This window comes from Malus domestica, chromosome 08, assembly GCF_042453785.1.
Source record: "Malus domestica chromosome 08, GDT2T_hap1".
Classification (NCBI taxonomy): domain Eukaryota; kingdom Viridiplantae; phylum Streptophyta; class Magnoliopsida; order Rosales; family Rosaceae; genus Malus; species Malus domestica.
This window is the reverse complement of record NC_091668.1, coordinates 26,345,047-26,357,983: the sequence shown is the minus strand read 5'-3', so window position 1 is coordinate 26,357,983 and position 12,937 is coordinate 26,345,047. Positions and strand designations below refer to the sequence as shown.

General features: G+C 36.0%; 2 protein-coding genes across 5 annotated transcripts; both read left to right on the top strand.

Annotated features, from left to right (window-relative positions):
* The first annotated feature begins 251 nt into the window (after positions 1-251).
* LOC103441741 (uncharacterized) lies at positions 252-5,844 on the top strand. Its single transcript, XM_017333968.3, has 16 exons — positions 252-505; positions 687-793; positions 947-1,068; positions 1,221-1,271; positions 1,355-1,474; positions 1,618-1,737; positions 2,174-2,315; positions 2,582-2,752; positions 2,880-3,035; positions 3,132-3,238; positions 3,554-3,644; positions 4,307-4,448; positions 4,559-4,715; positions 5,043-5,159; positions 5,260-5,383; positions 5,459-5,844. Exons 2-16 carry the CDS (start codon positions 752-754, stop codon positions 5,711-5,713), a joined length of 1,917 nt encoding a protein of 638 aa, XP_017189457.3. The 5' UTR covers positions 252-505; positions 687-751; the 3' UTR covers positions 5,714-5,844.
* Positions 5,845-7,625: 1,781 nt separating this feature from the next.
* LOC108173817 (uncharacterized) lies at positions 7,626-12,654 on the top strand. Of its 4 annotated transcripts, none has more exons than XM_029107258.2 (15): positions 7,626-7,728; positions 7,863-7,984; positions 8,069-8,125; positions 8,739-8,858; positions 8,959-9,078; positions 9,392-9,533; positions 9,672-9,842; positions 10,067-10,222; positions 10,510-10,616; positions 10,748-10,838; positions 10,927-11,068; positions 11,239-11,395; positions 11,591-11,707; positions 11,865-11,991; positions 12,276-12,654. In XM_029107258.2, exons 1-15 carry the CDS (start codon positions 7,687-7,689, stop codon positions 12,525-12,527), a joined length of 1,923 nt encoding a protein of 640 aa, XP_028963091.2. In that variant the 5' UTR covers positions 7,626-7,686; the 3' UTR covers positions 12,528-12,654. The 4 variants fall into 4 exon arrangements, with proteins under 4 accessions (XP_028963091.2, XP_070682093.1, XP_028963092.2 ...); XM_070825992.1 differs by having other exon boundaries at positions 9,392-9,554; XM_029107259.2 differs by lacking the exon at positions 10,067-10,222.
* Positions 12,655-12,937: the final 283 nt, after the last annotated feature.

Below are 12,937 nucleotides of genomic sequence, written 5' to 3'. Positions count from 1 at the left end.
TTTGGTTGTTAAAAGGCAGGAGAGAGAACGTGGGAGTGAGGGGGGGGGGAGAGAGAGCGAGAGGTTGTTTTTATTTTTTTAATTGGAGATAATAAACTTACCTATAGGTTAGGTTTAAAAAAAAAACTAACAAAATTTTGTTTTGTAAAATTACGTTATTATCTTTAATTTTTATATTTATATTGTGATAGAAGATAAATATGTTTTTTCATGAGGTTGAAAAAGAGGATTTATGTAGTTTTAGGTAAATAGAGACGAGGAAATTTGGCAATATTTGCCACCCAACCGACTTGTTCCGTCCGTTAAATCCAATTACGGAAACCGTCCTCATTCTCCCAAGTGCGAGGTAACGGCCGCCATCAACTGTCAAATTAATCATTCTATACCACCACCCGATCACACTCACTCCCTCTCACTCACCCGCCCTCATCGAGGGAAGAAGACGATGACATCTTCCGGTGCATCTTCGTAATTTCACAAATCCCGGCAAACCCATCTCTCTCGTGTAAGTGATCTCAACTTCGACAAACGCAAATATTGTTTTCATTTCATAAAGTTTTGATCTTTACATACATAGATGTGTTTTTGGTAAATTAAAATCCATCTGGGTAGTTATTGCAAATGACATATTTTCGATGATCTGATTGTGCCACGCATCATGTATTTGGGTTTTTTGTGTTCTCCAGAAATTCATGTTCTGGGTTTTTTCTTGTGGCCAACAAGTTCCAATTGATATCAAGAGTCTCACACCATGTCATCTGCCGCGGTGCGATTGCATATTCAAGGTCCCCATGTGAGTGAATTATCAGCCTTATTGTGGGCTACAAGTTGCTAAATTAGATATAATTTGAATTGATCTTGAATTGATCAATGGATGAGCTTGGATTTTTGTTAAGGAAAAACGAATTTCTTTCGGTTATGTGGTTGAACTTGATTCCATGTGCAGGTGGTGATGGATAATGGCATACTCCAAGTCACCTTATCGAACCCAGATGGCATTGTCACTGGAATACGATATAATGGCATTGACAATTTGCTTGAGCCTCTTAATAAGGAAACTAACAGAGGGTACTTGATCATCGTGTTTAGTTGCTTCTGTTTTTGTCCCTCCGCTTCCTTCTCCTTCTTTCTCTTGTTTTCTTCGGCGTTTAATATAATATATTCGGCCTCTGCTGTCTTTGAGGATTAAGAATTGACTGTGGATTCCAATGATTGTGTAGTTATTGGGACCTTGTTTGGAGCGCACCAGGAAGTAAGGGAATATTTGATGTGTATGTATTTCCCTCTTTTCTCTCTACATATATAGTGGAGCAACTCTTTAGGTTATCTGATGGAGTGAAATTATCTGATACAGGATAAAAGGTACAACTTTTAAGGTTATAGTGGAGAATGAAGAACAGGTTGAGCTCTCGTTTTCAAAAATGTGGGATCACTCTCTTGAGGGGAAATACGTTCCCCTAAATATAGACAAAAGGTCACTCCTGAATTCATAGAAAGTTTCTATTATTATGAGTACAGCCAATTCCAATTATACTTTAGGATCTAGGCTTATTTAAACTGACTGTAACCTTATGATTCCTGTTATGTCAATGATAGTGTTATCTGTATTTCATTTAGGTTTGTAATGCTTCGTGGTTCCTCGGGCTTCTACTCCTATGCCATTTATGAGCACCTGAAGGATTGGCCTGATTTCGACATTGGTGAAACCAGAATAACCTTCAAACTGAGAAAAGACAAGTAAAGAATATATACTTCTGCTTTTATATTATTAGCTACTATTTCTCATTTTGCATAGTGGTTTTGTAGAAACTAATTATTAGTAGACATTATGTTGCATACGAGTATATAATTTTGGGTAGCTGCAAAGTTAAAAACTAAGGATATGTATTAGAATTCCGGGATTATTTAGTTTGTAGTTAGTAGAGTTCTCAGGATTAGTTATTTGAAGTATATTGTTTTTCTGTGTTTAACCATTTGAAGTATATTTTTTTTCTGTGTTTGTAATACCATTTCAAACTTGAAGTGAGAAAAAAAGGTTATTGACTTATTGTGTGTGTGTCTTACATTACCTTGTCAGCATATGCTATAACAAAAAAAATAGTAATAAACATATTCCTTTTAGTATTTTAGCTTGTATATGAATTATTAACAGTGGTACAATTTGAGTGGATAGGTTCCAATACATGGCTGTATCAGACAACAGGCAGAGATACATGCCCCTACCTGATGACCGGTTACCAGGACGATGCCAAACCCTTGCCTACCAAGAAGCTGTCCTACTTGTCAATCCCAAGATGAAAGACCTCGCAGGAGAGGTATTTTCTCACAACTTCCTACTGTATAGTACTGTGTTGGAGTTTTTTTCTGTTTCAGGAGTGATAGTGGCATGGGACTATTGAGCCAATTTTTCTCACATATTCTTCCAAGTTAATTTTCTATTGTCATTGTTTTTTTTTTTTTTTTGGGTGGAAGTTACCCGTTAGTGGGTCAAGATGTTTCTAAACTAAAGTTGTGGACTTTGAAGGCCATACAAAACCTCTGTTATGTTTTGATTCTTATGTTATAATTTCGTGAGCTGTAGGTGGATGACAAGTACCAGTATTCTTGTGACAACAAAGATAATAAGGTTCATGGGTGGATATGCACCAACCCACCAGTTGGGTTTTGGCAGATCACGCCCAGTGATGAATTTCGATCTGGTGGACCTCTGAAACAGAACCTAACCTCACATGTCGGCCCTACCACTCTTGCTGTATGTGATTATTCTTAGAACACTAGTCACTATGAGCATTTTACAATGTGGATCGCTTGCTTGTCAAAGATGTTGGTATAACTTTGGGACATTAGTCTGATTATGACCTTTCTATTGGTGTCATCAGATGTTTCTTAGTGGTCATTATGCGGGACAAGATCTGGTGCCAAAATTTAGAGGTGGTGAACCATGGAAGAAGGTTTTTGGCCCTGTTTTTATCTATCTCAATTCTTCCACAATCAAAGATGATCCGTTTTGGCTATGGGAGGATGCTAAAATACAGGTTTGTCGTCGAAAACAAACCCAATTTCATTCTAAAGATGGAAAATTAGGAAAGCAAGTTTTTAAGCAGAAATTGCTGATACAAAATGGTATTCAGATGATGACAGAAGTACAAAGCTGGCCATATAGTTTCCCAGCATCTGAGGATTTTCAAAAGTCGGATCAACGGGGTAATGTGAGTGGTAGACTACTTGTCTTGGACAGGTTTGTATCGAGATACACTTGTTTGTATCATTAGTTTTATCTTTTAGGGTTTGTACTATTAATTACTAAATCTGAGTATTGAAAAGATTTGCTGGTGTACTATCAGTTTCACTTCTTTTCTTTATTTGAAAACTTAAGTTGAAAATAAGCAATTAATTAACATGAGTGGATGATAAATTAATTTCCAAGTATCAAATTGATGGCTCTCATTGTAGAAAGAAAAATAAGAAAACTAATGGTCGAGTACATTTGTTTTACCTCAATCTTTCTGAGTATGCATAAGTTGATCTCAGTCTTCTTAATTACAATGTCCAGGTACATATGTGAACAATACACACCAGCAGGTGGTGCGTATGTTGGTCTTGCCCCACCAGGAGATGTGGGATCATGGCAGAGAGAATGCAAGGTGAATTTTGTGAACCTCTATATCAATTACATATTGGGCTGCACAATGTTTGCTTATTAGTTATGTGCTACATTGAAGAAAATTTATGGTTTTTATTTTTTATAATTATGTTAATTTTCTGATAAGGTATTTGAAATCTAGATCAGGGTTCTATTCTTTAATATAGCTTGGCTTCATTAAAGGCTAGTCACAGAGCACTGGGACATTATCCCACATTTGTGGTTTTTGTGTTAAAGGTCTCACAGTTACCACGAACAATTATCTCATATTTTCAAAAATGCTACTTTCTCAGTCAATCACATGTCCACCATATAATAAAGAGCCTGCAAGATGTTAAGATTTATTTTCTTAATGAGGAAACTGTGCTTCGAAATGATGCAACTGGAAACAGTATAACTCACGGTTTCTGAGGAGCCTGATGAATTGCATTGTGATAATGCTGCTATCACTGAGCTGCTTTTTTATGTGATCTTGTGTCAGAAAAAGTTTCGAGTGATCTATTTTATGGCATAGCATACTTCGTTGATACATGCCTTTTGTTATATCTCTTAATATTGAAACTATATGAAGCAACCATATTATATATTATATGTACCAAAACACCATCCAAAGTCCATAAGTCATGTCTAAAGACATTCTTATTTCGTTATCACACTTCTTAGGACTATCAATTCTGGACAACAGCAGATGACCGTGGCTATTTTGCTATTAACAACGTGCGTACTGGTAATTATAATCTTTATGCATGGGTGCCTGGGTTTATTGGTGATTACCGGTATGATGCTGTCATTGACATAACCTCAGGTATATTTTCTCAACTTCTGCAAACTTCATAAATGTAGATTCAATTGTTTTTTACATTTCATTCTCATTTCCCTTTATTGAACATTTTGGTTTCATAACTTGTGATGCAGGTTCTTTTATCGAAATGGGTGATCTTGTTTATGAGCCCCCAAGAGATGGGCCAACATTGTGGGAAATAGGCATTCCTGATCGTTCTGCTGCGGAGTTTTATGTTCCTGATCCTGATCCAAAATATGTCAACAAACTTTTCATAAATCATCCTGACAGGTAAGCTATCTTATTTCAGTGTTAAAGTGTTGATTGTTTGTTGATCTTTATGTTTGTCGATCTTTATAAGGTCATAACAATGTGATCAAAACTAGCCTTGTATCATTGTAAGTTCAAACATGCAAATGGTGGAAATATTATCTGTATCATCCTGTATGTCGCTTTATGCATTTAAAATGATCCATCAGCCAAATTAAGCACCTATATTTTTCTTTGATGCAAACAATAGTGGATGAGGGAGGAAACCAACCTAGGACCTCAAACCCATGTTAATGCTCAAGAGTTTGGTAATAACTTATTAAAATCTTGACCTTGTCCTTCTGGCAGATTCAGGCAATATGGGCTGTGGAGCAGATATGCTGAAATATATCCTGATGAAGACTTAGTTTACACTATCGGTGTTAGTGATTATGCTAAAGATTGGTTCTTTGCTCAGGTTCCCAGGTACGGTTCTTCTTTTAAATAATGACCATCATTGTGAAAATCATAAGGAAAATGAGACACGTGTTAGTTACCTGGTCCTTAGAGTTCTTGTGTACTGCAGGAAAACAGACAACGGACATGAAGGAACAACATGGCAGATTAAGTTTGAACTGAAAAATGTGGATCGGAACACTACCTATAAATTGCGAGTGGCTATTGCATCTGCAACTCTTGCTGAATTGCAGGTATAGTATATCATGATCTTTCTCATTAGTAGATTATAACTCACACTGATTTATCTTTTCTTTTCTTTTTGTAAGGTTCGGATTAATGATCCAAATTCAAGGCGACCTCTATTTACTAGTGGATTGATAGGGAGGGATAATTCGGTTGCGAGACTTGGAATTCATGGGATTTACTGGCTGTACAACATTAATGTACCAGGCAATCAGCTTGTTGAGGGGAATAACACTTTCTTCTTCAGACAACCAAGATGCACCAGTCCTTTCCAAGGGATTATGTACGATTATATACGATTTGAAGGTCCCCCGCCTTGTAATTTGAGTTCATCTTAGATTGAAACTCATATGTTTGCATCAGCGTGTGTAATATTCCATGTATATATATCTACATACATACAATTGAATAATATTGCATACATATATGTAATTGTAGTTCAAAATAAAATATATGCTATGTTGTATAATATATATATATATATATCTCTCTCTCTCTCTCTCTCTCTCTCTCAAAATAAATTAAATAAATGTTACATACCTACAATTCAGTAGTACTCACATGTGCAGTGTTCACTGTCCGATGTATATGTTGTGTTTGACTCATATACTTATGAGTTGGCAACAATTTTGATAGTGTAACTTTCTGAGTGCTACAGGGAAATGGCAGTAGCCACTTTGTGTTTGGCTTTTGGTTGTAGCATGGATGTCTTGTTTCAAGAGAAGACATGGTGACTACCACAAGCAAAGTTGGAAGCAAGACTTGACTTTGTGGTTGCTTGCACACAATTGTGCATGTTTTATTTTATATGCATTAAATGACAAATGGAGAAAAGTTGTACTTTATAGACTAGGTATAGACTTTGATGCATGCTAGGTAGGCTAGGTGATAATTATGTCATGTGAACTTAAGACTTTTTGGTCTTGTTTGTTGGCATAGTTGCTAGTGTATGCCTATAACTAGATGCAATATTTGTGCATTTAGAAATGCATTGAGAGAGCATCCGAAGGAGAACACAAAGGAGAGAATATAGAGTGAGAGTGAGAAACTCTTTGTGAGAGTGAGGCTCTTATTAAAATTATGTGAGGGTACAAGGGATTGGGGTTTGGGTTATGTTGATTTAACTCAAGTGTATCTTGTACTAGTTATTCTCATAGTGAAGAGCAATATCTCTTGGAGGACGTAGGCAAATTTTTGCCGAACCTCGTAAATTTCTCAGTGTATTTATTTCTTGTAATTTAAACTGTTCAACTGTGGGTCTGTTGTTTGGTGAGACAATCTGAATCTCACTTCCGCATTGACGAACTGCCAAGGCACAACAGTATACAATAATCTATCTATTGCCAATGAGATTACTTTTGTACATTACGAATCAGGTATCTGAAGTGAGTTTCATTGGTTGTTTGATTTGCATTGGAGCCTGAGAAGGCTATTACTTATAGCTAATGTCTAGGGTTGTAAGTCGGCTCGAACGGTTCGAGTTTGACTTGTGTTGAGCTCGTTCATGGGCAAATCGTATGTTAAACAAGCTGAACTTGAACAAAATATTATGCTCGTTAAAAAAGTGAGTTGAGCTTGAACTTTTGTAAGTTCGACTCACAAACTTTTTGAGGAGCTCGTATCTTTTTATGTTGGATATGCAATCATTTTGAAGTATTTAACTTATTATTTTGTGCACACTCTTGCAGTAACAATATCAACGGTTTGTTATTATGTTTATTTTATTAGGTTTTAATGAAAATTAAATCGAACTAAACATAGCTGGAGCTTGTTTAAGGAATGGGTTGAGCAAAGCCAACAAAAAAACTCATGTATAGTTTACAAACAAGCGGAGTCGAGTCAAGCCGAGCTCGAGCTTGAAAAATTATCCGAGTTGAGCTTGAGCTTGCGATTACGAGCTTTTTCTGAGCTTGAGCATGATAATATTGGACAATGTTACGATAATCTTGGGTTTTTAATCGGTTCAACTTCTAGTTAGACTTCTTGTGCTGTTTTTGTTTTCATAGAAAATGTTGAAACACTTCGTAAAAGATTTGATCCCAGAATCGTAACCTATAATAGCGGCTGGCCTGCTCTACATAACGAGTCTTGCACGCCTAATCAATGGTGCCGACTACGTAACGATATATATATTACACAAAAGAAAGTTGGAAATACTTTGCTTTCATTTTAGTCCAAGTAATCACATTATTCTTTATTTTTTATTTATTTCTTTCTTTTAGTGCTATAAAACTAGATAAATAATTGAGACTGATATTCCCATTGGAGTACATAAATAAGTTCCAGAAATTAGCTCGATCGATCATCCATCATGGCACCTATTGGGGTGCAATTGCTTGTCCAAGATGACCATGTAAATTACCTGATAAAATCTGCAGTGAAAATTACGCTTAATTTTTCTGCATATTAATTTGATAAATCTGTAGGCATGCATACATGCATGTTTTGGTTTGGTTTGAAACTTTTTCATGGTGAAATGAATTGCAGGTAATGATGGATAATGGGATTGTCCAAGTGACGCTATCAAAGCCAGACGGAATCGTGACTGGAATCCGATACAATGGCATCGATAACTTGCTTGAAATTCGTAACGAGGAATCTAACAGGGGGTATTTTTACAGCTTACAACATGGTCCTGATCAATATGTTTTATTTATTTAATTTGTAATTAGTTTGAATGGAAAATATTGTAGGTACTGGGACCTTGTTTGGAGTTCAGCAACTACTGGAACAACAGGAACATTTGATGTGTACGTCCTATATATATATATATATATATATATATATATATATATATATATATATAGTTATAGTATAATCAGAACATAACACAATATATTCCTCAATCTGTGTCCTAATATCTTTACATAATCTGTAATTTTAAAACGATTGACTATGAACATGAAATTTCACAACGGATCTCTTAATTGCTTTCTTTTTCTTTTTTGGTCTACGAACTTGGGTTTAGAAATGGTACTTCCAATGCTGAGAAAAGATCACACCGTTACCACTAGCTTAGCTCAACTAGTTGGCTGGTACGTAGTTTGAAAGTTACATAAACTAATTAATAATACTTATTACATGAAATATATGCTCCTCTCTACAACACATACCTTCTTAGCAAGGATCTCATTCTACTGTAGCAAAAAAGGGGACGATAGGACTCTTAAAATAGAAAATGGGAAAACATTGAAATATATAAAAGGTTCTACATGGTTAATACATGGTCACTACGATGATCCTACACCTATCCCCTTTTCGCTACATAATTCCTTCAATATTAAGTTGTATGTCATAATTTCGGTTGGTAACAATGTTCCATTTGAATAAAGTGTACACATTACTAAAGCAATATGCATGCAGGATCAAAGGAACAAGCTTTACGGTTATAATGCAAAATGATGAACAGGTGGAGCTCTCTTTCACAAGAATCTGGGATCCCTCCCAAGAGGGACAACTCGTACCCTTAAATATTGATAAAAGGTCATTGCTCTCTATCCACATTGCCATCATTTTAATTGAATATATAGATCTTGAAAATGTTTCGATTACTATGAATGATCATACGTAGATTTGCACGTAGGTTCATTATGCTTCGAGGGTGCTCAGGCTTCTACTCCTATGCCATTTACGAGCACTTGAAGGACTGGCCTGCTTTCCAGCTTGCAGAAACCAGAATTGCCTTCAAACTCCGGAAAGACAAGTACACAAATTCTCTCAATTTTTTATATATAGGAAAGAGAAACAAAATTATGTGTACTGTAGCGCCGCTACGTGGTATTACTATTTCACACTTATAATATGGTTGAAAGATAGATCGAGGGTATATTAACAAAACAAAAAACAAATACATATATTATATAATTAGAGTGAAATAGTAACACTACGTGATGATGTTCTATGTACGCTAAAAATTACTCCAAACACATGTAGCACTTTATTAGCGCTTAAAAAGTTACTAGGATAAAAGGGTTAATCTAATTAGTGATATGTGTGGCATTTTGGATTGAAAAAAGCTTTCACTATATGGCCATGGCGGACAATAGGCAAAGATACATGCCCTTGCCTGATGACCGTTTACCACCGAGAGGCCAAGCCCTGGCCTATCCGGAGGCAGTTCTTCTTGTCAATCCTGTGGAGCCGGAGTTTAAAGGAGAAGTAACATCTTTTCCTACCTATGTATATTTTCTCATTGAATCTTGTATTACATAGGGAAAAAATTATGAAAAAGAAACCTTTTTTTTAAAGATGACAATCTTATCAATTACCCTGGTTACTTGATGCTTAATTAATCAGGTAGATGACAAGTACCAATATTCATGTGACAACAAAGATAGCAAGGTACATGGATGGATATGCACCGAGCCACCGGTAGGGTTCTGGCTAATTACACCAAGCCAAGAGTTCCGATCCGGTGGACCCTTTAAACAAAACCTCACCTCCCATGTTGGCCCAACCACCCTTGCGGTAAGTGACCCAAAAAACTCAACCATCTATGTTTGTTACAGTGTCTGTTTCAAACTCCTAATTAATTTGTCATTCTTGAACTTCATCCTAGCATCCGAAAAGTAAACCTAACAACGTATTATAAAAGATTTTGACTCTCTCCCTCTCCAAACATTGCCAACTAATTTCGGGTTAAATGCTTTAGCTAGTTCTATTTTTTGCTTAAATATGAATGACACAATCAGGTGTTTCTAAGCGCACATTATTCTGGAGAAGATTTGGTGTCAAAATTTGCAGTTGGTGAGGAATGGAAGAAAGTTTTTGGGCCAGTTTTTATGTATGTTAATTCTGCATATGAAGGAAATGATCCACTTTCATTATGGGAGGATGCTAAATTACAGGTTTAATTTACATTAATTAATAGCAATATTAATTAAATTTTTTTTAATTTTCTTCCAAACACTATATGTAGATCACATGAATGGTGGTGATTTACATATATTTTAGTGACATTTCATTTGAAGGGATGTGATTTTTGGACACCCTTTTCTCCCCTACAAACCCCCTTTTAATCCTAGCTAGCTTTTGAACTGAATAAATCAATGAAGAATCAAGGGACAGAAATAGTGCGGAAGTAATTTTCCTTCAATAATGAACTAATTAAATTGAAGTAGTACTGCTGCTGCAGATGGTGAAGGAAGTCCAGAGCTGGCCCTACAGCTTCCCAGCATCTGAGGATTTTCCCAAGTCACGCCAACGGGGTAATGTTAGGGGCCGACTACTTATTCAAGACAGGTACACAACTATACGTATTAATTATTTTAGTCACGTCTTAATATTTTTGATAATTAACTTGTAATCCAAGACTATGGACACTAAACAAGCTTCCATTTGGAATTTTGGTATTTGATTTTTTCAACATCAAGATACGTTAGCGATGATTATGTATCCATCAATGGTGCATATGTTGGGTTAGCCCCGCCAGGAGACGTTGGATCGTGGCAAAGAGAGTGCAAGGTGACTGAATCCTACATGCTCAAACTAAGTTCAAACATATAATTCTCAACTTAATTTGCTCTTAATCTCACATTTCGTTACTAATCAGGACTATCAATTCTGGACCACAACCGATGAAGATGGCTACTTTTGCATCAACGGGGTACGCACGGGCGATTATAATCTGAATGCATCAGTCCCTGGTTTTATTGGAGATTATCATTACGATGTTGTTATGACTATAACCTCAGGTGGTCCAACTAATTCCCTAATGTTAATTTGTATAGGGAGTAACTATAACCTCAGGTGGTCCAACTAATTCCCTACTGTTAGTTTTAGGGCTTTCTTCTTTCCGTTTGCCTATCAGCTATGCTAAAATGTTGAAAAGAAAAATGGAAATTAACAAATGTAGGCAATGCAGGTTGTGACATTGATATGGGTGATCTTGTTTATAAGCCTCCCAGAGATGGCCCTACTTTATGGGAAATAGGCATTCCTGATCGTTCTGCCGCAGAGTTTTATGTTCCCGACCCTAATCCAAAGTACATCAACAAACTTTTTGTCAATCATCCTGACAGGTTTGCTTAATTATATGCTCCTTGCTGTTATTCGTACTTTTAAGCATATGATTATTCAAGTACCAGCAAATCACAATCTGACATGTGTATACAAAATTACTATAAAAATTATAAGAATGATTTGAGGCGGACTGTGATTTTGCATAAATGAGGAACAACTCGATATAAGATATGAACTAAGATTTCAATTGGCAGGTTTAGGCAGTACGGACTGTGGGAAAGATACTCAGAGTTATATTCTGATCAAGACTTGGTTTATACCGTAGGTGTCAGTGACTACAGTAAAGACTGGTTCTTTGCTCAGGTTACTAGGTGCCAATTCTTCCCATGCCATACTATATATAATCGCTTTTTCTTGATCCACAAGCAATTTGTACGGTTATCATATGTAGTACTAGAAGCAAGAATACCGATGACCAATGTATCGGCTTAATACTTATTGCATTTTATTGCTGATTACCATATACAGGAAGAAAGATGATAATAAATATCAAGGAACTACTTGGCAAATTAAATTCAAACTTGAGAATGTAGACAAGACTGGTTCCTACAAGCTAAGAGTGGCACTTGCATCTGCAAATTATTCAGAGTTGCAGGTATATTTCACAACTCACTATTTGATTATAATTTCATCATTAATGTGCCATGCATGGATATTTTTTTTCATGGATATGTTCTATTATCAAACTTATGTTACTAGATAGATTCTTATATTGTCCAACTGTAAAGTGTATGTGCGTACCATGCATTCATAAAATAATCAACTTTATTATCAATGGATCAAATCCACACTAATGTTTTGAGGCGGTTTGGCGAGAACATATTCTTTAAATTCTGCTTTAACTAGTGAATATTAACTGTATATGTTCTATATATAAAGGTTTGGGTGAACGATCCAAAGGCAAATCGCCCTCTATTCACGAGCGGGATGATAGGGAAAGACAACTCAATAGCAAGGCATGGAATCCACGGCCTTTACTGGCTTTACAATGTAGACGTACCAAGCTCTCGGCTTGTCGAGGGAGACAATATTATCTATTTGACGCAACCAAGAAGCACAACAGGCCCTTTCCAGGGTATTATGTATGATTATCTTCGCTTAGAAGGTCCCCCATCTCCAAGCTCCAGATGATGATAGATTACCTGCATTTTGTATAATATTGACGCAAAAAAATTTTACTTCTGCTTTATAAAGTGCATGACCTGAGATAGTTTGATTAAATAGCAAAAAGCATGCATCCTTGGGTGGTTGTCCATAATTTCTTTGCGTTTCCCATCTCTTGGTTCAAATCCCCTGCTATGCTTCTCCACAATTCTCGCACATATATCTTGGAAATGAGAGGACAAAAGTATCATATTTTTAATTAAAATGACAATTGGCAAAAACAATTTCATTGAAGGAAGTGTGACTCAAAGTCGAACAAAAATTATAACGAAAACTGGTTTAGGAAAGTATGAGGCATGTGCATCCCGTTATGCCATTTAGAGAATATGTTTTATAATTAGAACTGACTTTGATGTGTGAATTTATAAAAATTGGTT